The 27156-nt window shown below is 46.1% G+C and overlaps 2 protein-coding genes across 2 annotated transcripts in view; one reads left to right on the top strand and one right to left on the bottom strand.

The window, feature by feature from the left end:
• The window catches only part of LOC107116273 (tripartite motif-containing protein 7-like), a 17621-nt gene extending 14892 nt beyond the window's left edge, over positions 1 to 2729 (bottom strand). The window contains exon 1 of the mRNA XM_015418170.1: positions 2313 to 2729. Coding sequence (XP_015273656.1) covers positions 2313 to 2693 — 381 coding nt within the window. The 5' untranslated portion in view covers positions 2694 to 2729. The remainder of the gene's footprint in view (positions 1 to 2312) is intronic.
• Positions 2730 to 9112: 6383 nt separating this feature from the next.
• Positions 9113 to 25346, top strand: LOC107116280 (tripartite motif-containing protein 7-like). Its single transcript, XM_015418179.1, has 9 exons — positions 9113 to 9550; positions 10326 to 10490; positions 11964 to 12059; positions 16208 to 16438; positions 17388 to 17410; positions 19066 to 19184; positions 21927 to 21947; positions 24551 to 24909; positions 25133 to 25346. Exons 1-9 carry the CDS (start codon positions 9113 to 9115, stop codon positions 25286 to 25288), a joined length of 1608 nt encoding a protein of 535 aa, XP_015273665.1. The 3' UTR covers positions 25289 to 25346.
• The last annotated feature ends 1810 nt before the right edge of the window (positions 25347 to 27156 follow it).

Genomic DNA, 27156 nt, shown 5'->3' with positions numbered 1-27156 from the left:
GTGGTTTGGTGTAGTGGTTAAGTGTGAGGACTCTAATCTGGGAGAACCGGGTTTGATTCCCCACTCCTCCACTTGTACCTGCTGATGTGACCTTGGGTCAGTCACAAGCTCTGGCACAGCCGTTCTTGAAAAAGAGCAGTTTCTGTCAGCTCTCTCTCAGCCCCACCTACCTCACAGGGTGTCTGTTGTGGGAAGGGAAGGGAGTTTGTAAGCTGCTCTGAGACTCCCTTGGGTAGTGAAGGGCGGGGTATAAATCCTATCTTTTCTTCTTCTTCTTGTGTGGTGGGCTAGTTGTGGCAAATGGTAGGGAAGCTCAGTATTTCTGTATACAGTTGTAGGGGCTTTATTGCAATGTGGTATGGCCTGATATTATGTTCTTATTCCAATGTGGGGTGTGTGGGGGGGCTTTCTAAGTTTCTAAGCAGTGTTCTAAGAAGGCAACTGTTCCTGGGGTTAGCCCAGCCCAGGGACATTGCTAGGGCGGTTCCCAGGCCTCCCTAAATTTCTGGGGAGCCCATCCCTAAATCCCACATGGGTCCACCTCCATAGATAGTGACCATGCCTGTGATGTCACTAGCTCCTCCCTATGATGTCATTGGGTCCCAGTTCTTTTAATGACTTAGCAATGCCTCTGCCCCAGCCCCAGCCCCCCCCGGGAAATTGGAAAGTCTACACCCTTGATGCCGGCCACATGACCACGGAAACGTCTTCGGACAGCGCTGGCTCTTCGGCTTTGAAACGAAGATGAGCACCGCAACCCTAGAGTCGGATTCGACTGGCTTTCGAGCAAGGGAACCTTTACCTTTATCTTACTCCCTCTCCTTCCTTCCCTTTAGGATGTAGTATTATAAAACCAATAAAATATATAAATAAAAAAGAGAGAGAGAGAGATTGGCAACAATTGTTACTCAAGAGGAAATGGCTGGTTGGAGGGAAATGGCATTCTACCTGTCTGAGGTCCAACCCCTCCTCTAACCCCACCTTCTCCAGGCTCCACCCCTCAAATCCCCTGGAATTTCCCAACCTGGAGTTGGCAACACCATCTCCTTCACAGCTAACCATCAACCTACCATTATCTGCCCCTCTGACTTTTTTAATAACCTTTTTTATTAATTTTCCAAAAAAAGTGAAAATTACACATACATATTTTTAAACACATCAACGAAATCATACAGGTTATAGTTATTTAATCATACCATCTCTCTCTAATATAATATTATCCCAGTACTATTACAGTTCACGTATTTCATGCATTTCATTATGGCTCCCCTATTCAATCTAATAAGATGTCAAAGTTGTCATACAGATAATAAAGATTCTTTAGATATTTAGTTATTTTCTTCCCTATGCTGTGTTTGCATTAATCAATATCTTATTTTCTATTAGGATCACATAAATGCCAAAACATTAAGATTTCTTCTTCTTTTGCCATTTTAAACACTATAAATATATCCAGAACTTAATCAAATCCTTATACTAATTCATTATTACCAATGTCCCAATCATTACAAAACCCACACATAATAAAACAAAGAACCAAAAACAAAAAACAAAATTACAAGCACAAACACCATCTTTCAAAATTCCCATTAAGACAAAAACAATGCAGAAATTCTCATCGTTAAGTGGGCGGGGAAGAGGAGCAGATCCAGCACCAGACCAATGGCACCTGAGTACTCTTGAGTGGTGGCTGACAGGCCAAAGCTGATGGAGCACACTGCATAGCCAATGAGAGCTGGAAACAGCCAACAGGCTGAGAGAAATATATATATTAGAAAATACTTTTTGCACATTTCTTTAATAAACCTTACTAACCCACTCAAGAACCTTTTTGATCCATTTATTACCAGCTGCTCTTTGTAAGCCAATATGTGCCCTTATTATATTAAAAGTTACCAGCCAGCAAGCTGCAACAGCCTGAGTGAGCTTTGCACTAAAGTGTTTTCAGCCACACAGAGATGCACAGCACTCTCCAGTGCTGCTGAAATGAGACAGTGAGAGCACTGCTGGATCAGACTTAGCCAAGATCTGCCCAGCCCACTGCCCTGTTTCCAAACTCTGGCGAACCAGATGGGGGGGGGGGAGAGCATTTCCACTTATTATCAAGCAGAATGTCTGACCTTACTGCAAGGCTGGCCAAGTCCCAGTTCGCTCACAGGTTCACGGATTTAATACCCATCATTATTTGCATTCAAATTAAGATTGTTCTCACTGGAATGAATCTACAGAGAAGCCAAGAAGAAACTCCAGCTATTCTGCATCATGATTTGACTTGCCCAACTTTCTCGAGCAGCCTCCTCCAGAGGACTCACCTCTTTGCACTCTTCGGATATGCTGCAGACCACGCAGAGGGGGGCTTCCTCGTCCTTGCCGGAAAACCTCAGGAGCTCCTGGTGCTTCGGGCAGACTTGCCCATTCGCACCTGCATCTTTCCCCTCCTGCAGAGTGAATTTTTTAGCGATTTCCACAAAGCTGGCCAGCTGATGGTTCGGGCGGAGGCTCCCCTCCTGTGCTGCGCCTCTGCATTGGGGGCAGGAAGGCTTGGCCCCCGACTCCCCCCAGCTGCGGGTCAGGCAGGCCCGGCAGAAGTTGTGGCCGCACTCGGTGAGGATCACCGGGTCCTTGAAATAGTCCAGGCAGATGGAGCAAGTGGCTTCCTCCCAGAGCTCCTTCACGGGACCCTCACCCGCCATGGCTGACTCCACGAAGCAGGGAGAGAGAGAGAGAGAACAGAGTTAGTTTCTGTTTCTTCCCGCTTCCCCAAGCGAAGGGGGCGTTTCCCTTCTTGCAAATGCAAACTGACTCTCTGCCGGCGCCCAATTAAAGGGCCCGGGAATCAAACAGCTGACAGAAGAAACAACACATGGCTAGAAAACGAGCGGGGAAGGGTAGAGGAAGCAGACCTTGGGACGGAAAAGCCTCTTTTGCCATTCCTTGGCTGGCATTTGCAGGCGCCTCAAAGGCCAGACCCTTTCGGTTGCCCAACACGGGACTGGCCCGTGGGATGTTCCTGGGACGGGATCTACTAAAAGGAAGGACAGGATTGCCCATTGGAAACAATGGGAGACGCTAGGAGGCCCATTGGAAATAATGGGAGCCAGGAATGCCAATTGACTTGCATGGGCTCCATTGGAAAACATTAGAGTACAAGTACAGTTGCAATAAAAATGCGGATTGGATTTTCCATTAGGGTCTCTGCTCTGGGCCCAAATACACTACTCTGGGGATGGAATGAGAGACCAGGAAGTGGAATGACAGCCCCAGGGTGGAGCAGGAGTGTTCAGGGACAGGGATGGCAGGGCCAGGAGTGGAATGACGACTCCAGGGTGGAGCAGGAGTGTTCAGGGACAGGGATGGCAGGGCCAGGAGTGGAATGACGACTCCAGGGTGGAGCAGGAGTGTTCAGGGACAGGGATGGCAGGGCCAGGAGTGGAATGACGACTCCAGGGTGGAGCAGGAGTGTTCAGGGACAGGGATGGCAGGGCCAGGAGTGGAATGACGACTCCAGGGTGGAGCAGGAGTGTTCAGGGACAGGGATGGCAGGGCCAGGAGTGGAATGACGACTCCAGGGTGGAGCAGGAGTGTTCAGGGACAGGGATGGCAGGGCCAGGAGTGGAATGACGACTCCAGGGTGGAGCAGGAGTGTTCAGGGACTGGGATGGCAGGGCCAGGAGTGGAATGACGACTCCAGGGTGGAGCAGGAGTGTTCAGGAACTGGGATGAATGTTGGGTATCCAATAAAATTGTTGAAAATTCAGCACAGGCTGAGGTAGTGATAGTCACCAGTACCGAGAGCTTTAAAAGGGGATTAGACAGATTCATGGAGGAGGGGTCCATCAATAGCTACTAGACTCAGGGACTGAATGGAGCCCCCATATCCAAAGAAGAAGAAGAGAAGAGATTGGATTTATACCCCGCCCTTCACTACCCAAAGGTGTCTCAGAGTGGCTTACAAACTCCTTTCCCTTCCCCTCCCCACAGCAGACACCCTGTGAGGTGGGGCTGAGAGAGCTCTGACAGAAACTGCTCTTTTTCAAGAACAGCTCTTATCAGAACTATGGCTTGCCCAAGGCCATCCAGCGAGGTGCAAGTGGAGGAGTGGGGAATCAAACCCGGATCTCCCAGATTAGAGTCCGCGCACTTAACCACTACACCAAACTGGCTCTTTTCTCCCCAGTGGTAAGGGAGGGAGGGTAAGGGAGGGAGACTTTCATTCTAAATTGTAAATTTTAGAATTATTGTTTCTGGGCCGTGTTATCTAATGGAGTTCATTTGGGACCCTCATCTTGGAAGCCGGTACCCAGAAGGTTTGGCTGGAGACTTTGTGGGCCACCCACAAGAGGAAAGAGATGGAGTTTGGGGGTGGCAAGCTGTGAAGGAGGGAAATGTTGATTGATTGGACTTTAAAAGGTCACAGTTCTGTTGTGTTACTAAGATCTATGTCATGATCTGTGCAGGACTGGGAGAAGGGCCTAGTGCGGCCTGGTCCCAGGAGAGACCTGCATGGCAGTGAGCAGACAGCCTACAGTTCCCATAAGGCTTAGCGATGGGCTATAGCCAATCAGAGAGAAAGATTCTGGGAGGAGACTCTTGAACTGTGTGAGGAGAGTGGGTCTTAGCCGTTAACTGAGGGAAAACAGGGTGTTCTTTTGGGTCTCTCTCTGCGGTCTCACTGTGGGGACAGGCTGGTCTGGGAGAGAGGAAGATCTCCACTGGGCTCATCGTGAGTGCTAGGCAGGCTAGGGGCCTGGAAGTAGAGCAGGTAGCTGCATTAGTTTATGTTTATTTTGCCTTTTCACACTGTTGTACCCTTTTTAAGCACCTTGCCTTGTCTTGTTTTCTCCCTGCCCCAGTGTTGTTTTTAATAAACCCTTTCTGTTTAATTATTTTCTCTGCCTGGGTCAATCACACCTGTGTGTTCTCGGCTGAAAAAGGGGCATTTTGTATGTGCTTGAGAAGGTAAAGGTAAAGGTTCCCTTGCTCGAAAGCCAGTCAAGTCCGACTCTAGGATTGCGGTGCTCATCTCCGTTTCAAAGCTGACGTTGTCCGAAGACTTCTCCGTGGTCATGTGGCCGGCATGAGTAAACACCAAGGCGCACGGAACGCTATTACCTTCCCACCAAAGCGGTACCTATTTATCTACTTGCAATGTCTTGCTTTCGAACTGCTAGGTTGGCAGGAGCTGGAACTAGAGACAGGAGCTCACTCCGTCATGTGGCAACCCAGGTCTCGAACTGCTGAACTACCAACCTTCCACAGCCTGCAGTTCAGCGTCTTAACCACTTGAGCCACCGCAGCTCCACTTGAGAGGGTAGCTTGGGCCTTCTCAACAGGGACCATAAGTCCAGGGTGGTGGCGGCGGAAGGCGGAGACCCCCTGGGGACATGACAGAGCTACAGGAGAATATGGCCAGTAGAGGAATCTCTGAAGTAAGGACGTGTGTTCGACCAGCACATGCAAGGAAGACAAGGCTCATGGGTTGCTCTTCCAGACAAACAGAAATGAGGGCTTGCATGCAAGATCTTCTGCAGCAACCTGTCAAAGGAGAATGGTTTTTTTTTTGGGGGGGGGGAATCTATTGTGCAGTGTGCACTGTTTTTTTTAAGCGATTTATTTTTATAACAAACAAACACAAATACATAAAAGTTTGGAGGTACCATTTACGTGTGCACTGTTGAGTTGCCAAACCAGTCACTCATGTCTACTCTGAAATGGCTTCTCTTTGCCTGAGGATGTTGTTCCTTTATAAAGATGCTTTCCCACTTTATAGAGATACCACCCCCAGTCCTTGAGTGGGATGCATAAAGAAGTCCGAATGCATCGCCCTCCAGCATCTGAGGAGTCTTCCCAATTTGACTCATGGCAGACGTTGACTTTCCCCTTCTTTCTTTGTCTCTCTCTCTAGGATGTCCAAAGCACCTTGCAGAGGTAAGTGGACCTCTCTGATTATCCTCCTGATGCTGGGATGGATATGGGTACCATGTGAAGGAGGTTGGCCCTTCAGGCTCAGGACCAAAACAGATCCGGCTAAGATCACAGATCTCAATCCGTTTGTAAGGGCAAACTGTGGATAAATGCAGTCCCGTGGACAGAAAATCATGCCCCCAACCAGCATGTTGGCATGCTTCGTCTCTGTCATATTTCCATCCTGCCCTTCCTCTAAAGAGCTTAAGGTGGCGTATATGATTCTCCCTTCCTCACAACAGCCCTGTCAGGTAGGTTGGGTCGAGAGAAAAGGAGAATGGCCCAGGACCTCCCTGCAAGCTGCAGAGCTGAGTGGGGAACTGAACCGGGGCCTCTACAGCTGTCTACCCACTACAACAACAGCAGCTTTCTCCTTCTTTCTCTAGAAAGATGTGAGCAGGGGATGTGAGGTTGCCTTTTTAAGAAGCAGCCACCTGTTCTTCTTGATGTGTGGTTTGACTTTCAGGTGCTTGGCTCTGGGGTCTCAGGAGTAACATTGAGGTAGACCTCTCCAAAGGGCTTCCCAGCTTTCAGCATCTGATGTTGTCCCTAGGTTTTCTACTTATTCCTGCTTTTATTTATTTGCTGAGTAATGGAAATTCTGGATTGGATAGCCTAGTACCACCACCCCATTCCAGGTATGAAGAAAAGGAGAGGTTTGAGAATCCTGTGACTTTTCCTCTTGCATTGAAGTGGAAGATCTGGGACTTCTGTGACATCAATCACTTCCTGGAAGGTGTCACAAAGCAGTTGAAAAGAACAACTGCAGGGGTTTCAGACAAGTCATTAAGTGAGGCCAAATGTGAGTGTGGAACCTTCTGGGTAGCTTGTAGCACTAGCTGGGCCAGGTATGCCAGGAATTTGTCTGCCAAATCTGAAGGACATTTTAGTTCACCATGGAATGCTTTCTGGTCAAAATTCCGTCTCAGTGTTGCATTCTCTGGATTTTCTCACAATGCTTCTGCATTTTGATCTCTGTTCATTCCTGTGTCCGAAGAAAGGAAAAAGAAGAAACTATGATAAGACCGCAATAGAAAACAGTACATATGCCATGACCTGAAAAATATGTTGTGTGTTAATTTATATTTTTCTTTAATAATCAAATAAGGTGTGAACAACAAACCAAACCATTCAGTGAATTCTTTCATAAGGTTTACCAAAAAATCACAGCAAATATACACATTGCAATTAAATCACAACTGTATAGAAACAGAAACAGTTCACTATGAATAACAAGTCAATGAGTCAAGCCGCTATGCGGAAAGCATTCAGACAGCTGCTGTAGCTTAAGAGTTAAAATGTCCAGTAGCACCTTTAAGACTAACAAACATTATTGTAGCAGAAGCTTTCGAGAAACACAGCTCTCTTTGTCAGATGCATGGAGGGTATGAAGAAACTGGCCAGAGAAATATATACCCCTCTAAGCTGAATTAGTGTGAGCTAGCTCACAGTTTTTTAGCCTTCAGCTCACACATTTTTGTCTTTTCTCAGGAAGGAGGGCTCCAGAGCAAACAAACTTAAACAGTAGCCAAATTCCTCGCTCCCAACTTTAATGTCAGTAGCTCACAAAGTAGAATTTTTGCTCACAAGACTCCACAGCTTAGAGGGAGCTTTGATGGGCACAGATTACACCACAAAAAGCATGGGTCAATAATAATGATCCAAAGCACCATGGATTGTTAGGAATTCTACACTGGCTCAACACAAAACTAATTAGGAAATCACACATCACATCCATGCCCACAGAACGAACCCCCCCCCCCAGGTCCTGGTCCTTGTGGTACTGTCATGGAGCAAACACTGCATTAAATACTTGGATCCATAGGTATGATGAGTGATATGGTGGTGACTTTAGGGTGACCTAACACAAAAATCCTAAGGATCCATTATGATCCATGCTTTGGAATTATGTTTTTGCACTGTGGCACTGCCATAAAGTGGTGGATGGGTGATTTTTGTGGTACAAGATATAGCCATGGACATGATATGTGATTGGATGATGAATGTGGGGTGACCAAACATAACAATTCTGAGGATCCATGAGAATCCGTGCTTCGGAACCACATTTTTGCACCCTGGCTGTGCCGCGAGCAAGTGGATTTGTGCTTTTTTTCTGCTACAGGCTGTGACCATGGACCTGGTATGTGATTGGATAGTGAGTTTGGGGTGACCCAGTGCAAAAATCCTGAGGAGCCATGGGGATCTGTGTTTTGGAACCACATTTTTGTGGCATGATAGTGTCATGAAGCAGTGGATCCATGATTTCTGTGGTTTAAATTATGTGGCCATGGACAGGATACAAGACTGGATTCTCACAATTTAGGGAACATCAGTCTCCAATTCTAACATATTTATTACCTATGTTGTCCCCCCCCCCAGTTGAACCCAGCCAGATGATAACCAGAAACCCAGCTCGTCATTCTTTTGATCTGTTAAAAAACAGCTCCACTATTTTGCATGCTAATTAATTTAACAACCGCTCTCTCTATATATACAGCTGTGTTCTGTAATTCCAATTCATTGTCTGACGAAGAGGTGAGCTTTGCACACGAAAGCTCATATCTTGAATAAAACTTTGTTGGCCTTAAAGGTGCTGCTGGACTCTAAATTTGATTCCATGGTGAGTTTGGGATTGTGCAAAAAACATAAGGATCCATGAGCCTTCATTAACTTTTTTTTTTGTGTGTGTGGCATGGCAGAGCCACAAAGAGATGAATGCATGATTTTTGTGGTGCTACCTGTAGACTAAGACATTATCTGTAATATGTTGTTTTATTCTGTTCCAATGTGAAAAAAACCCCATATGCATTCATGAGGATGTCTGCCTTGGATCCATGTTTTTGTGCCATTGTTGCCGTGCAAAGTTTTCAGTCCCATGTTTTTTTTATGGTTCAGTCCGTGGTCATGGCTTTGTCATGTGATTCGATACTGGATTTGGAAGAGTTCTATCATATAACTTTTTTCTATGGGAAAAAACCCTACAGGATCCGTGAGGAACCCTGTAGATCCAGCTTTTACTTTTTCCCACGTACTCCTGACAGACCCTTGATTGTACATCGGCTGAGAATCGTTTGCAGAAAGGGAAACGCCCCCTCGTTTTGAGAAGCGGGAAAAAGACCGGCCTCCCCCTTTTTCCCTCGAGGCAGTCATGGCGGCGAGAGGTCTTGTTAAGGAGCTCTGGGATGAAGCCTCTTGCTCCATCTGCCTGGACTTTTTCAGGGATCCGATGATCCTCACCGAGTGCGGCCACAACTTCTGCCGAGACTGCCTGACTCAGAGCTGGGAGGAGTTAGGGGTTGAGCCTTCCTGCCCCCAGTGCAGAAGAAGAGCTTGGAAGAAGAACCTCCGGCGGAATCTGCAGCTGGCCAACTTTGTGGAAATAGCCAGGAAATTCACTCTTCAGGAGGGAAAAGAGGCCGGTGGGAAGGGGGGAGACGGAAAGGGGCGACTCTGCGAGAAGCACCAGGAGCCCCTGGAACTCTTCTGCAAGGACGACAAAGCCCCCCTCTGCCTGGTCTGCGACAGGTCCAAGGAGCACCGAGATCACCAAGTGGTTCCTCTGGGGAAGGAAGCCCGAGAGAAGAAGGTAAGAAATCTCTGTGGATCTGGATGCAGAATAGCTGGAGATTCTTCTTGGCTTCTCCATAGACTCAGTCCGGTGGAAAAGAGTGTCAGTTTAAATGCAAATGATGATGGGTATTAAATCAATTAAATGTAGGGACCTGAGAGCAAACGGGGATTTGGTCAGCCTGGCAGTAACTTCCAGCATCCCGCTTAATATGTGGAAATGCACCCCCATTGCCTAGCTGGGACACATCTGGTTGTCCAGATTTTGGAAACTAGAGGGTGGGCTGGCCGGATCCTCTGTGGACCCGATCCAGCAGGGCTCGTACTGTTGTGCCTCATTTCACCAGCACGGGAGACTTTCTGGCATCCTTGTGTGTGGCTCAGAATTTTACTTTGGTGCACAGCTCTCTCGGGCTTAGGGTTTGTCACAATAACCCCCAAGTGTGTGTGTGTGTGTGTGGTGCAAGAAAGAAATGGGGGGTTCCTCTCCTGCATTGTGAATGGCAGCTCAAAGCAGGTGTCCAGATAATGTGGTTTATGTGGAACCAGGAGTTGGAGAATGTGGTTTACGTGGAACCAGGAGTTGTGATTTATTCACTAACTTTCAAAGGGATTTGAGGCCTGATAAAAACTTTGGTTACATCCAGCTTTTCTACATAATGTTGGGTCTCCCCCCCTTTTCTGACAAGATACTAATCGTATCCAGTCATTTACCAGGAGAGATACACACAGTTCAGGGATGTGGTTAGTGGGGAGTGAAATAAATGCTGTTCCTTTGTTTTGGGCACCACCAGCCATTTGTAGCGGCTGGAAAGGAGAGAGTTTGCCAGAAGCACCAGTGGCCGCTGAAGCTCTTTTGCAAGGATGACCGAGTTCCCATCTGTGTGGTCTGCCAGCGATCCAAGGAGCACAGATATCACGAAACCCTTCCTCTTGAGGAGGCCTCCAAAGAGTACAAGGTAGGAAATCCAAATGATGGAGGTTGGTGGGGAAGAGCCCTGGATCCTTCCCTTCTCCTTGGTCTCCTTGCGGGGAAATTCCCTCCAGTTTCTGCCTCAGCCTCTAGGCACAGACTTGGGAGGGAAAGCGCCACTTGGCTCCCTCCTCCTTGTCTTGGTGGCTTCCTGGATCATTGCCTCCTACCTCCCTGTTGAGGGCATTGAGGGGTGATATGGGCAGACTGACTCACTTCTTGTCTGACTGGCTGCGTTGAGGTCTAGCCAGGCTGTTGCATGGCTGAGCTACTCAGGAGTGGCCACTGGCCACCTGACTTCTGGTTTTAACCACCCAAACACATCTTCTAATGAGCTGTGTCAATTCTTGCCTGCTCATTACTTCTATCACATCATGGGTAATACCCAGACATAATAATTTATGGCCCTGTAATCTGTCCAACCTAGCAGTTCGAAAGCAAGACATTGCAAGTAGATAAATAGGTACCGCTTCGGTGGGAAGGTAACAGCGTTCCGTGCGCCTCGGTGTTTAGTCATGCCGGCCACATGACCACGGAAACGTCTTCGGACGGCGCTGGCTCTTCGGCTTTGAAACGGAGATGAGCACCGCAACCCCAGAGTCGGACTCGACTGGCTTTCGAGCAAGGGAACCTTTACCTTTTAATCTGTCCCAACCGCTTGTGTGGTGGTCCAGCTTGACTAATTCAAGGAGGTTTAGACCTGGGTTTGATTTTTGTGTGCTAATTTTCAAATTGAATGCTCTTCCCCAGGCCTTTGCTTTGTAAGACATCTCCCCAATTTTGGCTCTAAGGGGTATTCCAGACACGCACTGAGGGCTTCCCAGAATATTGTGTAGGAACCTTAATAAAGGTCTGTCAATGTGGTCTGTTACTGCAACACACTATAATGATATACTGACCAGTGTTCCCTCTAAGCTGAGTTAGTGTGAGCTAGCTCACAGTTTTTTACCCTCCAGCTCGCAGATTTTTGTCTTAGCTCAGGAAGGGTGGCCCCAGAGCAAGCTAATTTATGCAGTAGCCAAATCACTCACTCACAACTTTAATGACAGTAGCTCACAAAGCAGAATTTTTGCTCATAAGACTCCATAGCTTAGAGGGAGCCTTGACTAGGAATAATTTTTTTTTTAATGCAAATAAATAAATAAATAAATTTTAAAAATACATACAAACCAATCTGGGTCAGGGAGCTGAAACAGTCAACAAGAGGATAATGTCCAGAACGCCGCGGGAAAGCAGCGTTGTCACTGTCAATATCTTTGCAATTGCAGTGGCAGTCAGAGGAGAGCGGGGCCCTGTCCTCACAAGGAAGCCACCTGTTTGGAAAATGTTGTTGAAGATCCCATTACAGACTTGCAGCAATTGTAGCTAGTTTGGCTCTTACCAACAGTTTTGGCTATTGTATGTTTTACAATAAACTTCTAAAAAAGAACACCAATTTGGGGTCTCCTTTACCCCCCAGGATCAGTTCTGCAGTTGTCTGAAGATTCTGAAGAAGGAGAGAGAAGGAATTCTGGCACATAAAGGAGATGTCATGAAGGAAAGCCAAGAGCTGCTTGTAAGTGTCGCTGTGGCTGGGGAGTGAGGAGATTCTAGAACTAGTATTGGGGGGTGGGGGTGGGGTACAAATAGTCAACCCACAAGGCAGCCCTCCCCTCCAATTTGGAATTGCTGGGTTTCCCACAGAAAACACTGGTGAAAGATAACTTTTGAGTGGTCTTTTGTGAACATTTTCTGTGGGAGAGCTACACACTGTTTTATACTCAGATCTTTCTAGATGTTGCTGAAATTCCTAGTGACTTTGTTTACTCACAGTGCTAGTTTGCATTATGAATTGAGAGTTGTTTTATTAGGCAGATCTTCCACAACTCTGAATGTTAAATAAAGTTTTGTGCGCAGGCAGTCCATATACAGCAGCCAGGTGTCAGGTTCTCAGTTAAAACACTCTTCTCACACATGCTGTAGGGAAGCATTATGTTTATTGAAGGATTAAAACTGTGGTTACAAGATCCTTTTTCAGAACTGAACGTTAAAAGCAATAGTAGTCTAGATATACAAGTTCTCCAAAAAATTCCACATCGTCCACGTCACACCCCTACTCCCCAGCGTAGCTATGGCAACCTGGACAGTTACACGTTGCCCTCTAACCTAGGCACTGGCACAGATAACTTCGAGGTTGTCTCCCATGAGACTCTTGAGGCCCATCTTCGGAATAGATTACTGCCACTACTCCCCCCTACATTCACACACACAATCACTCCCCACCCCGCTGGAATGCTCAACTGCAAGCGAAGGGTTGAAACAGAGCAGCAATAAAACAATAAAATAGGTTAAGAGGAACCCGGAGCTTGACAACAGGCCCCTAAAGGCAGCTCTCCGGTAGACTTGACATTGCCATTCTAAGCAAGGTTAAACCCTTTAAAGTCCACTGAAGTAAATGGGCTTTGGAAGGTGTAACTCTGCCTAGGATGGCACTGAAAAGATCTTTAGTGTGAGCTGCTTACTCTCAATTTGAAACTCTGAACTATGAAGCCAGCTGCTTGCAGGCAAACATGTGGAAGATCTTTCATTTTTGCTAGTTGGGTGTAGAAAGTGCTGTAAAGTCCCAGCTGACTTGCAGCGACCTTGTAGGGTTTTCTAGGCAAGAGATGAACAGAGGTGGTTTGTCATTGCCTTCCTCTGCACAGCAAACCTGGGCTTCCTTGGTGGTCTCCCGTCCAAATACTAGCCAGAACCAATCTTGCTTAGCGTCCTAGATCTGATGTGATTGGGCTAGCCTGAGCTATCCAGGTCAGGTTTTGCTAGTTGATCACAATGAAACAATGTCCCCATCCAAGGGGTCTTTCGTCTTCTCTGCTTTGGTAAAATGAATCCTCCTTCTCCACCCCCACCGGCTGGTCCAGGCAGGCTATGAGCCACCAGCCAGGGGGGAAAGTGTGCCTGGAGCCACCATCTGTCCAGCTGGCATACACATGTCCATCCCAAGCCATTGGCTGGCCTGGTAGGAGCTCAGGCTACCAGCCAGTCAGCCAAGCGGGTGTGCCCTGAGCCACTGCCCTAGTGACTGGGGTTGCCAGCTTGGGTTGGGAAATACCTGGAGATCTTGGGGGGTGGGGTTTGGGGGAGGGAGGGACTTCAAACGATTGTAGTGCCATAGAGTCCACCTTCCAAAGCAGCCATTTTCTCCATCACTTGGAAGCAACGCTCCCTCTAAGCTGTGGAGTCTTGTGAGCAAACATTCTACTTTGTGAGCTACTGGCATTAAAGTTGTGAGCAGGCAATTTGGCTGCTGAATAAATAAATTAGTTTGCTCTGGAGCCCTCCTTCCTGAGCGAAGACAAAAATGTGTGAGCTAGCTCGCACCAACTCAGCTTAGAAGGCACAGTATCTGGAAAGTCAGCTGTGATCCCAAGAGCTCTCTGGCCCCACCCCTTGGAGGTTTGCAGCCCAGATGGCTGCGCTGAGGGCACCATGCAACTGCTTGTTTTTGGTGCCCCAATGCTCTTTGTCCTCGGGTGCCCTAGGCAATCAGGTGTTTTTGTTTGGGGCAGAATCAGTTGACATCCCAAACCTCTCTGCCGTGGGGTGAACCTTGGCAGATGAAACCGAATTACTATCCTCAGGGGGCCATACAGTAACATATGGGTCTGGGCCCCATTTGTGTGCATGCCAGGAGAAGCCTCTGGGGGGGGGGGGGAATGCTGATGGACAGTATTCCCTCTAAGCTGAGTTAGTGTGAGCTAGCTCACAGTTTTTTAGCCTCCATCTCACACACTTTTGCCTTAGCACAAGAAGAAGAAGAGATTGGATTTATACCCCGCCCTTCAGTACCCAAAGGTGTCTCAGAGCGGCTTACAAACTCCTTTCCCTTCCCCTCCCCACAACAGACACCCTGTGAGGTAGGCAGGGCTGAGAGAGCTCTGACAGAAAGTGCTCTTTTTTCAAGAACAGCTCTTATCAGAACTACGGCTTGCCCAAGGTCATCCAGCCAGGTGCAAGTGGAGGAGTGGGGAATCAAACCCGGTTCTCCCAGATTACAGTCCACGCACTTAACCATTAACACCAAACTGGCTCTCAGGATGGCTCCGGAGCAAACTAATTCGTGCAGTAGCCAAATCACTCACAACTTTAATGCCAGTAGCTCACAAAGTAGAATTTGTGCTCATAAGACTCCACCGCTTAGAGGGAGCATTGCTGATAGATACCCTGGTGTTCCCCCCCACCACCCGTCCCCCCATTTTCAAACTTTTATTAAATTTGAGATTGCAATACAAAGCAAAATGAAAACATCAAAGCAGAACATGGTCTCAGAGCAATGAATTCCACTATTAAATCTAGTACAAATAGCATCTTTAAACTATTAACAACTATGTAGATACTATAGAACCCAAAGCGTGTGGGAGAAGATATCAACTTACACAGGGCACAGATCTAGAAGAACTCCAACAGAGTATAAATGACAGTGGCCGATGGATACCCTGTTGATGAAAACTCAACAAGAAACAAAAGGATTTGAAAACCCAATTGTCAATGTTTACTGCGATCTCACAGGAGACAGTAACCCAGAAGGAGGAGGCTGACTTAACTGAACGACAGACTAAGTTTTATAACGTTTACACATGCGCAAACTGTCACCTAGATTACAGAGGACATTTGGTATGTCTCACGTTGGTTAAGAGATAAGCAGAGCAGATTAATTGGCTCAGGCCAGTTTCATCCCGTTTTACTCAGTCTTGAAACTTTCCTGTTTCTTTTAACATTCTCATACAAGATGAAAGGCAGTGGTGCAGCAATATATCAAAACAAGAAAACAATGCATGCACCCAAATTTAACATCAATAATCAATGGATTTAATAGTAATAAGACATATAAAGTAGAACAAATTTTCCATAAACAGGTAGAAATTCACTGGTGAAGTTGAATTGCAGGTAGAAATTCACAGGTGGAGTTTTCCCACACAATTCAAAAAAGTCCTTGATCTGTAAGGATGTAGTAGTGTTTTTGCCAGCTGACTCGACGGACGCCCGGTTCTAAATCCGTTTTCATAAAAGAATCATGCTGGATGTAGACATCCATTAAACAAATTCAAATACAGCAATCTTCAGTGATTCCCAGTGCAGAATCTACCATTTCTTGGAGCCTCCCTTCAAATTTCTGAAGCGTTTCACCATTTTCCCTCTAAGGACTTTTTTGAATTCATTGATTATTGTTGTTAAATCTGGGCACATGCATTGTTTTCTTCTTTTAACATTCTCGGCAACATGGCAACTTTGGCAAAGTGTATCCCTTGTTACGTGACTGGCTAGCTGGGCTCTTAATGGCTGCCAGCTCAGAACTAGCTACAAAATGGAGTCCGTCTTGCAGACTTCCTTCCACAACTCCACTGAACCTGAAATGAGCCAAGTGGTGCTCAGCCATGGTTGATTTTAAGGGAGAAAGTAACTGGGGTGCTTTGGTAGTGTGTCAATTAACCCCCCCCCCCCCAACTTTCTTCTTGCCAAAAATGCAGCCAGGGAAGCTGCACTTTAGATTGGGAGACCAAGGGAGGGGAAGGGGCTTCTTAGTTCGTTTGCCTTCAGCAGCTTTTCTATTCAAACATCGTATCTTGTACCCAGTTTGAGGGAGTCAGCGTAGGGAGGGTCTTCTAGCAGGGGAACAAAAGGATTCAAGAAACCCCTTTTGCTTTTCTTCTCTTCCCCTTTCAGAAGCAAACCAAAGGAGAGAGGCAAAAGACATTAGCCAAGTTCAGGCAACTGCGCAAGTTTCTGGATGAGGAAGAAAAACTTCTGCTAGCCGAGATGGAAGAGGTGGAGAAGGAGGTGGCAAAGAAAAGGGACCAGCTCCTGGCTGGACTCTCTGAGGGACTCTCCTCTCTGGAGAGCCTCATCCGGGAGATGGAGGAGAAGAGTCAGCAGCCAGCCAGTGATCTCCTGCAGGTGAGGGGGTGGCAGGAACAGGTAGGGCTGCCCTTTGGGAGGAGGCTGCCTCCAGTAGCCAAATCACTCGCTCACAACTTTAATGCCAGTAACTCACAAAGTAGAATTTTTGCTCACAAGACTCCACAGCTTAGAGGGAACATTGGTTATGGGCCTCTGTGTCTCAGTCAAGTCCTCTCGCCAACATATCTTAGCTTCTGGGGTTCGCTAGAGCGCTTTTCCCCCCTCATTGTGTCAGAGTCTCCCCCTTTGGTGTCTCAGTTGGGCCCTACTGCCTACGAATCTTATACCGCTTCTGCTGTTCTCTAGAGCCCTCGTTTGCTAAGGCTGAGAATCAAGAGGCCGTGATTTGTGACACTGGTGGTGTGCCTCTGTTCCAAGAGGACAAGGAGAGTGCTGTTCACTGGTATATCCGCCACTCCCTTGAGGATGCAGTGCCTTTTTAAAGAGTTTGAGATGGATCAAAGGACGAGAGGAAGCTCTGTAGTCACATTAGTGGAGAACAAGGGATCGCTGTTAGATGATCAGGCAGGGAGCTACAGGAGAAGATGGGCCGACGGAGGAGTCTCTGAAGCACATGTGTGGCTGTGATACCAACTCATAGAAGGAAAACAAAGTTCATTGGCAGCTTTTTGAGACAACCAGCAATGCAGACTGTATGCGAGATCGTCTGCAGCAACTTTAAAGGAGGGTTTTTGGTGGGGTTGGGCACATACCGTGTGGGGCGTTGTCAAATCAGTCACCCAGCTCTCCTCTGAAGCAGCTTCCCTTTGGCTGCTGATGTTGTTCGCTCATGAAGAAGTTCTCCCGCTTTATGAAGACACAGCCCCCGTCCTTGAGCGGGACGCACAAGAAAGGAGTCAGAATACATCTCTCTCCAGGGTCTGCGGGGTTCTTCCCAATATGACCCATGGCAGATATTGACTGCTCTTTCTTTTTCTCTCTTTAGGATGTCCGAAGCACCTTGCGGAGGTAAATGGATCTCTTTCTACCCTTACCTACTGGATGCTGGGATGGATCTGGGTAGCATGTGAAGAAAGTGGCCCTTCAGGCTCAGGACCACCACAGACATGACTCAGATCGTGGATCTCCGTCCCTCTGTAAATGGCAAACTGCAGATGAACGCAGTCCCATGGATGCCCTCAGACAGCACATTCACCTGTTTTGTCTCTGTCGCATTTATATCCTGCCCTCCCCCCAAGGATCTTAAGGCGCAGTTTACATGATTCTCCCTTCCTCCTAACAGCCCTGTCAGGAAGGTTAGGCCGAGAGGAAAAGGGAATGGCCCAGAGAGCTGGAGGGCTGAGTGGGGAATTGAACCAGGGCCTCTGCAGTCCCAGCCCAGCACTCTAACCCCCCTGCACCACAGTAGCTTTCTCCATCTTTCCATAGACAGATGTGGGCAGGGGATGTGGGGTTGCTGTTCTAAGAGGAAGCCACCCATTTCTCTTGATGTGTGGTTTGGCCGCCAGGTGCCTGGCTTTGGGGTCTCTGGAGCAACTGCAAGGGGACAGACTGTCCTCTCCAAAGGGCCTCCCCTCTTTCTCTGCTTTCAGTGTCCACTGGTGTCTCTAGGCCTTCTGCGTATTTCTGCCTTCTATTTCTGGATTGGATAGATGATGACCTAGAACCTCTTTTTTTTTTGCCCTCAAGGTATGAAGAATAGGGTTTTTGGTGGGGTTGGGCACATACCATGTGGGGCGTTGTCAAATAAGTCACCCAGCTCTCCTCTGAAACAGCTTCCCTTTGACTGCTGATGTTGTTCCCTCATGAAGAAGTTCTCCCGCTTTATGAAGACACAGCCCCCGTCCTTGAGCGGGACGCACAAGAAAGGAGTCAGAATACATCTCTCTCCAGGGTCTGCGGGGTTCTTCCCAATATGACCCATGGCAGATATTGACTGCTCTTTCTTTTTCTCTCTAGGATGTCCGAAGCACCTTGCGGAGGTAAATGGATCTCTTTCTACCCTTACCTACTGGATGCTGGGATGGATCTGGGTAGCATGTGAAGAAAGTGGCCCTTCAGGCTCAGGACCACCACAGACATGACTCAGATCGTGGATCTCCGTCCCTCTGTAAATGGCAAACTGCAGATGAACGCAGTCCCATGGATGCTCTCAGACAGCGCATTCACCTGTTTTGTCTCTTGTCGCCTTTATAGCCTGCCCTCCCCCCAAGGATCTTAAGGTGCAGTTTACATGATTCTCCCTTTCTCCTAACAGCCCTGTCAGGAAGGTTAGGCCGAGAGGAAAAGGGAATGGCCCAGAGAGCTGGAGGGCTGAGTGGGGAATTGAACCAGGGCCTCTGCAGTCCCAGCCCAGCACTCTAACCCCTGCACCACAGTAGCTTTCTCCCATCTTTCCATAGACAGATGTGAGCAGGGGATGTGGGGTTGCTGTTCTAAGAGGAAGCCACCCATTTCTCTTGATGTCTGATTTGGCCTCCAGGGGCCTGGCTTTGGGGTCTCTGGAGCAACTGCAAGGGGACAGACTGTCGTCTCCAAAGGGCCTCCCCTCTTTCTCTGCTTTCAGTGTCCACTGGTGTCTCTAGGCCTTCTGCGTATTTCTGCCTTCTATTTCTGGATTGGATAGATGATGACCTAGAACCTCTTTTTTTTTTGCCCTCAAGGTATGAAGAAAAGGAGAGGTTTGAGAATCCAGTGACTTTTCCTGTTGCATTGAAGTGGAGGATCTGGGACATCTATGACATCAATCACTCGCTGGAGGGGGTCATGAAGCAGTTGAAAGGTAATAAAGAACAGCTTCAGAGAGGTCATGAAGTGAGCCAGATATGAGTGTGGAACCTTCCAGGTCCCTTGTATCAGGCAGACAGGGAATTTGTGTGTCAATTCCAGAGGCCATTTGAGTTCACCATGGAACGTTTTCTGATCAAAATTCTGTCTGTGGCAGTAGCTCACCATTGTAGTCCCTGGATTTGCTCACAATGGTTCTGCATTTTCATCTCTGCTCTTTTAAGCAGAGTTACACCTTCTGAGTCCATTGAAATCCATGGGCTTAGGAGGCTGTAAATATGCTTAGGATGGTACCATGAGGCACTGTTTCTGAAGCAACATGGTCAGTACCTGACAGGAAGGCCTCCAGGAACCCTGTCTTTGCTGCCTTGAACATCTTGGAGAAAGGCAGGAGAGAAATGTAGCAAGTAATTTACCTCTGGTAGTAACAGCTCTGGAGAATTTAACTCAGTAATTTTTTTTTTCCTTGAGCAGTTTCCTGGAGAGGCAGTATAGAGATGTTCTAAATAAATAAAGTCTTGTGTTGAATTTGAATGAAGGGTGGGCTGACGATTCTAGACCAAACTCTGGATGAGACATGCAGAGATGGCCCTTTGCTTCCCTTCTGTAATCTACACAAATGTGATCCCTTTCTACCCTGTTCCTCTCCAGTCTGTTTTACTCATTTCCCCATCTTTGTTTGTTTGGGTTTTTTAAAATAATTTTTAATTGGTTTATACTATAAATCCTACCTACTAAAAGGACAGGGAAGCAGGGAATAAACTATCTCTAACTTAAGAGAATCTTATGTTGTGTTACATATACATAAATCACTCCTGCATATTCATGTTATACAAAAAGGTATAAAAACCAGTGAGATCGAACTTCTGTCAAATGTAATTTAGTAACGCTAAAGTAAAAAAATTGTAATCCAGAGTAATATGTTTATTTCTTGTGCTTCTTCTTCTTTACTTTTGGTGTTTTGGGTGCTGCTACTCCTTTCTCAGACTCTGAAGTTGAACTGTTGGAGTCACTTGAAGTGTTATCGGTTTCTTCCTCGCTGAGATCCTCTCCTTCCTCGAAGCTTAAATCCTCTTCTTCATCTGGGCTCAGTTGTTGTTTCAGAAATTTTTTGGCCTTTTGGACAGAATCAATTCTAATTTTCTTATCATTATCTTTGAATCCTTTTGGGTCCCTCTGGGAAACACCATCTGTAGGTTATTGTTTTATTTTGCAAGAAAAGAGTTAAGTCCTTATATTGGCATCTTCGTTTCCAGATCTAAAATGGGTTCTCTTTTTTAAAAATCAAAAGTCTAGCATTTTGCAATGCAGAGAAATAAGGGTGTAGCTACCCCTTTGTATCTCCACAAGAAAGCCTGGAGACTTTTTTTTTTTTTACATTAAATCTGGGAATTCAGAGGAACTACTATTAGTAGAGAAACTAGTGGAGGCGAGTAATGGCAGCTGTGGAGAGGATGAGGCAAGAAAAATTATGATATTGGCTGATCTGTTTTCAATACCTTTCCTAATAATCCCCAGCATAGCATTGGCCTTCTTTATTGCAGTATCAAACAGGATTTGGGAAAGTTCAAAACAAAACAGTGGAGATCCCAGAAGATGGAATGTTGGTGACAACATTTTGCAGGTCTCTAAAGTTCCCCACTCCAGTTTGGATGCCAAACCAGAGCAAAACCTGTGTGAAAGCATCCTAAATTTGTCTGGATTGGACCCTTGGATTGGGTCCTTAGCATACTTTCTATGAAGCAATTCTCAAGTAACACAGAGCAATTAACTTCTGGATAACCGCGTTCAGGATCATTCTTTGTTCCTTTTAGCAGTTAACTGTCAATATGCTAAATGTGATACACAAACAGGATTTGGGAAAGTTCAAAACAAAACAGTGGAGATCCCAGAAGATGGAATGTTGGTGACAACATTTTGCAGGTCTCTAAAGTTCCCCACTCCAGTTTGGATGCCAAACCAGAGCAAAACCTGTGTGAAAGCATCCTAAATTTGTCTGGATTGGACCCTTGGATTGGGTCCTTAGCATACTTTATGTCAAAAACTTTTATTTTGGATATAACAACATATTCAACATTAGATTACATTCTTTAATCCGATATCCATTTCTTTTATCTCCTCCCCCCCCCCCCTTTGGTGGCTTCCCGCAATGCTCCTCCCAACCCTCTCATTTTATAATTCCGTTTTTCTTTCCCATTTTCATTTTAAATTTCAAGGTAACAATATCTTACTTTAAACAATTCAAACCTTTCTATATTTCTACCCTTAATAGTTATCAAAACAAAGTAAACATCCAACCAGCATACTTTCTATGAAGCAGCTCTCAAGTAACACAGAGCAATTAACTTCTGGATAACCGCGTTCAGGATCATTCTTTGTTCCTTTTAGCAGTTAACATTCAATATGCTAAATGTGATACATTTTTCCATTTGTGTTCTTAGTCCAACAGCATGAGCAGATATATACATGTTGGTACCTGCCCTGAGCCTACAATGTGGGAGGGTGGGATTATAAGTTTAATGAAATAAAATAAAAAATAAAATAAACTCACATTAAGTGGAATCAAATTTGAATATTTGCACACAACTAAAATTTGGGGGAGAATTTTCCCCAAAAGTAATTTCTACTTAACCTTTCAGCTGAAAACTAAGAAAAAAGATGTTAACTGATTTTTTAGTTGCGCTATTTGTCATAAGCACAGGGACCTGCAACTCACACTGTTCCTTTGTTTCCTCAGATGGATTTCAGGTGCACAAAGGTACGTTTTTCGTCATACACTAATAAATTATTTGTAAACTAAAAACTTTCACAATTTCTTGTGAAAAATTGGTGTTTCTCCAATGATAAAATTACCTCAACATTCTTGTTTTTTCTCTCAAAACTCATCCTGTCTGCCCAAGCCAATTCCTTAAGCTTTGTTCTGAGGAGGATATATCAGGATTTGTTCTGTCAGGATTGATTGGGATAGCAGAGAAGGTGAACTGTGAGGGGAAGAACTGCCTCCTTTCATCTCATCCTCTATATCAGTGATGGCGAACCTTTTAGAGACCGAGTGTCCAAACTGCAACCCAAAAACCACTTATTTATTGCAAAGTGCCAACATGGCAATTTAACCTGAATACTGAGGTTTTACTTTAGAAAAAACAACTCATACATTAACTTAAGATGATCCAAACAAAGTAAGGAAAGCAATCCCAAATGCTTTCATTTACTTAAAATTATTTGGCAGAGAATTCGACACTTTAATGATGGTCTGGGCCTGGCTGGGGTGATGGCACGCGTGCCCACAGAGAGGGCTCTGAGTGCCACCTCTGGCACCCGTGCCATAGGTTCGCCACCACTGCTCTATATAATAATTCTCTGTTGGTGGTGGCATGCTCCTGAACATTCCACACGGCGCCCACAGCCTTTGTCTCCATGATGTGTTCCTCAGAAGCTGTCCCTATCCACTGGCTGCGTTGCCTGAGTCCTGCCTCCAACATTCTAAACAGTTTGCTGTTCTTCTCCCCTCATAGCCAGTTGGAACACAGAGGTCATTTACATATGCGGCCTGATTGGCCTTTGCCTCTGACATTCTAAACAGTTTGCTGTTGCTGTTGGGAGTCATTGAATGTGTCCTGAGGTAAAATTGCCAGTCTCCCTGTGGGGCCTGGAGATCTCCCAGAAATCACCATGTTCCCCAGCCACAGCAAATCATTTCCTCTACAGAAAATTTCCCAGCTATCACAACTGATCTCCAGATGACCAAGATCAGTTCTCCTGGAGACAATGGCTACTTTGGGCAGTGGACTCTATGGCATTATATCTTGCTGAAGTCCCTCCACACCCTAAACCCTGCCCTCCCCAGGCTCTACCCCTCAAAACTAAAGGTATTTTCCAACCCAGAGTTGGCAACCGTGTAATTGGCTATGGAACCACTTTCCAGACCCTTGGAACCAAGAAAACATGGCATAGGAGGAGGTGCTTTTCTACCTTAGCTGCCACTGCAGAACACCCCCTCCCACCAAAAAAAATAAGTCGGGTGGAGGGAACCATACCTGTTACCATGAGGCTGTCCTCCCATACTACCCACTTGGGGCAGCAAAATGACTTGAGACAGCCCTGCCTTATAGCTAAGCAGAAGGAAAGAAACATGGCTTGCCCCTTCCCCTTGCTCCCCCCCCAGCCACAGCTGGGACACTCATCTGGAGCTTCCTTCTAGAGCTTGCATTTCTTCCCACAACGGGCCTTACTCCTAGTAAGAACATAAGAGCCCTCCGGATCAGACCTGGGGTCCAACATCCTGTCTCACACAGTGGCCAACAACTTCCTCTGGAGGGCCAACAACAGGGCATAGAGGTCTCCTGGCACTGGCATTCAGGGGCTTAGTGCCTCTGAATGTGGAGGTTCCCTTTAGTCACCACAGATAGTAGCCACTGGCCATCAGTACATCCTCTGAAAGCAAATTCTACTTTTTAATTACTTGTTGCTTAAAGAAGTATTTCCTGTCAATTGTAGCTTGGTCATGAAGCACTCATTTCTCTCTAGAAGTCACATATCTGGTTCATTCAAAGTTCATAGAGAATGTAAATCCCACTATCCTTCTGTCCCCCAAGTTATCTATTTTGTGAAGCTCAGAATCTATTACAGGACGTTTTGGTTTGGCTTTCTGGGAGGCAGCTGGAATGACAGGAAAAGAGGAATATATACCTTTTAAAACAAATAGTTAAAGGTTGATCTAGGTTTTTGTGAAGGATATTTTTGTGAGTTCTTCATCAACCTGCTGTTAGTTTTGTGAGGTTTCAGGCCAGAGAGAGAGAGAAGTTCTGGCCAAAGGAGAATAATATTCAAATTCTGAATTGTAGCCCTTGGAAATCCTAATTTGAGGCAAAATGTTATTCTTGGGATATACCTAGGATCAAGAGTAAGATCAATTTTGCAAGTTCAACTAACTTTGTTCATGTCCTCATTTTCATGTGGTCACGGTGTTTGTGTAAGAACTCTTCCACACATGATTTTTTTGTTCATAATGGTGGATGAAATACACAATGATCTGTTTCTCTCTCGAGGTACTTCTTGGGTATGGGATATGAATGACAGGGTGTATTCACATGGGTTGCTACTGTCTCTTTAGGCCCCAGAAGTCTGTTCTGCCTTTAGACTTCTTTAAGTAGAACATGAAAGAAGGAAAGCCCATGAGTCCAGGCGAGGGTTAAAACTAAGGAAAAGGGAAACAGAACAAGCTGCAACCAGGTCAAGGAGCTCCACAGGGAACGAACATACCTGGGACACTAAGTGTCAGTTGGGTGTGACAGATCACTCATCTATTTGCCTTGCAGCTGAACCACCTTCACTTCTGTTTCCTTATCTTCCCCCCAACAGCAAATGTAACTCTGGATCCGGACACGGCCCATCCCGAACTCATCCTGTCCAAGGATCAGAAAAGTGTGAGACGAGGAAAAACACCTCAAGCTCTGCCCAACAATCCTGAGAGATTTGACAAATATGCCTTTGTTCTGGGACATGAGAGATTCACAGCCGGCCGCTATTTCTGGGACGTCCTTGTGGGAAGGGAGGATGCATGGGGTGTGGGGGTTGCCAGGAATTCTGTGCAGAGGAAGGGAGACATCGTCTTTAGTCCTAAGAAAGGGTTCTGGGAGGTGGGGAAATGGGAGGGCTGCTACAGGGCTTCAACAAATGACCGTGTTACTCTCCAGACCCCAAGTGGGGAACTCAAGAAGATCCGAGTCTGGATTCACAGCCGGCCGCTATTTCTGGGACGTCCTTGTGGGAAGGGAGGATGCATGGGGTGTGGGGGTTGCCAGGAATTCTGTGCAGAGGAAGGGAGACATTGTCTTTAGTCCTAAGAAAGGATTCTGGGAGGTGGGGAAATGGGAGGGCCGCTACAGGGCTTCAACAAATGACCGCGACCCTCTCCAGACCCCGAGTGGGGAACTCAAGAAGATCCGAGTCTGTCTGAATTATCTTGGGGGTCGCGTAGCCTTTTTCGACCCTGACAGAGCAGCCCTGATCTACGAATTCTCTGAAGCCTCCTTCTCTGGAGAGACCCTTCTGCCCTTATTTTGGGTGCGTTCCAAAGGCCACCTCCAACTCTCTTAAGACAGCAGGGCCATTGATATGACTGAACAGTCCTGTTTTATAGCTCTGGAAAGGCCTTCCCCCGTGTCCCAGTCACCAAAACTGACACATAAAACAAGAGGGGTGGGTCCAAACTGTTGAGATCTGTGTTTGTATTAAATTCCTGTTTCTATTTCTGTTGTGAGTTTAATTTGAAGACAGACTTGTGGGAGGGAATTCCTAGAAAGGCTGAGTGGGGAGCGTCAGCTGATACATCCAAGCAAGTGACATAAGTCAACAAAAAGTCGAGAGACCGGTCCCTTTAAGCAGTTTCTTGTTCAACTCAAAATATGGTTCAGGCTGAGACCCTACAACAGATGGAAATTTCCTTCTCTGAAAACTTAGGTCAAGCTGCTTGTAGCTTTAAAGACTCAGATAAGGGAGATGGGAGGTAACCCAGGTGCCAGTCACACCAGTAGGCCTGGCAGCTTCAAGGCCAGAAGAATCTAGGAGGGTGCATTCCATCACCTTAGCGCCTGAGCTCATGGGAGTGGGGTTAGACTAAGGAGGGCCTAAATGCCAACGAGACCGACTGAAAGCCTTTTTAAATATATAAAACCATTTTCAAAAGAGAAATGGCGAAGCTTTCCACTGTCCCATCCAGCCGCATTCCATCACCTTAGCGCCTGAGCTCATGGGTGTGGGGTTAGACTAAGGAGGGCCTAATACCAACGAGACCGACCTAAAGCCTTTAAAAAAATATAAAACCATTTTCAAAAGAGAGACGGCGAAGCTTTCCACTGTCCCATCCAGCCAGTAACCAAGACGATTAAAGTCTAGGTCTTTTCCAAGCAAACCACTCTGAGCAATGCAAACAACAGGGATCACTGGGAATAATGAGAACTATAGTTTTGTATACTTTTCTAATGTACCTTAAAGATTTCAAGCACCGTGAGGAGATGTACAGAGAAATGTGGAGGGAAAAGGAACCTCACTTAAGCCATTATAATAGTTTAATTGTTCTCCTTATAGATTCATTTGTTCTCCTAATAGAAATCCTGTTCTCTGGGAAGCAAGGACAGGTTAATGATTTGCAGGATTCAGGATGCCAACTTACCTAGACATTAGGAATTGGGCCAGAGAAAGATGACAATATGTTTCAGAAAAGGTGGACTAAAGTAAATAAATAGATGGGGGAAAATGTATAATATATACTCCCAAGAATGTTATGTATAAAAGGAACCTTTCTTTTTTGTAATGAAAAATTTATAAACAAACTTTTTTTTAAAAAAAGAATTGGGCCAGGGAGAGAGAAATATTTGCCAGCTGAGATAGTTTTCAAACTTTTAAAGAGAATTCTAAAGGAAAACCCCTGATGGGGAAATAAGGCTGTCGTCACACACACTAAATAATCCACTTTCAAGGCTCTTTCCAACTGGATTTTGCCGGTTCACATAGTAAAAATCCAGTTGGAAAGTGGATTGTTTAGTGTGTGTGATCGCAGCCAACGTTTCTTTTCCATAAGTAAGGAATTTAGGTGTCTATAAAAAATCTTCATTACCAGACAGCTGATGGAGTTTGAATAGCAAATTGGGAGGAGCAGGTTTGGGGACAGATTTGAACACTGACCAAAGCAGAACAGCACACAGGCCTCTTGGTGATGTATTTTGAATGCCACTTTCATGAATCATGAAGCTATGCCGTGCAGATTAATGCTATACGCATGCTTATGTTATATACTATACACTATAGTATCCATTACTGCTAAAGACCGCGGGGGGGGTTGGGGGGGGGGGGGGGGGAGAATAAGGAATAAAGAATGATTGTCATGGAAGGTTTGGTTCTAAATTGGATGCTGTCGTGAGACAGGCCATGTCAGTACTGGGCCAAAGTAGAAGTGGGTGTAGGAA

Source organism: Gekko japonicus, unplaced genomic scaffold (genome assembly GCF_001447785.1).
Source record: "Gekko japonicus isolate JY-2015 unplaced genomic scaffold, Gekko_japonicus_V1.1 scaffold1933, whole genome shotgun sequence".
Classification (NCBI taxonomy): Eukaryota; Metazoa; Chordata; class Lepidosauria; order Squamata; family Gekkonidae; genus Gekko; species Gekko japonicus.
This window is presented reverse-complemented; position numbering and strand designations above follow the sequence as displayed.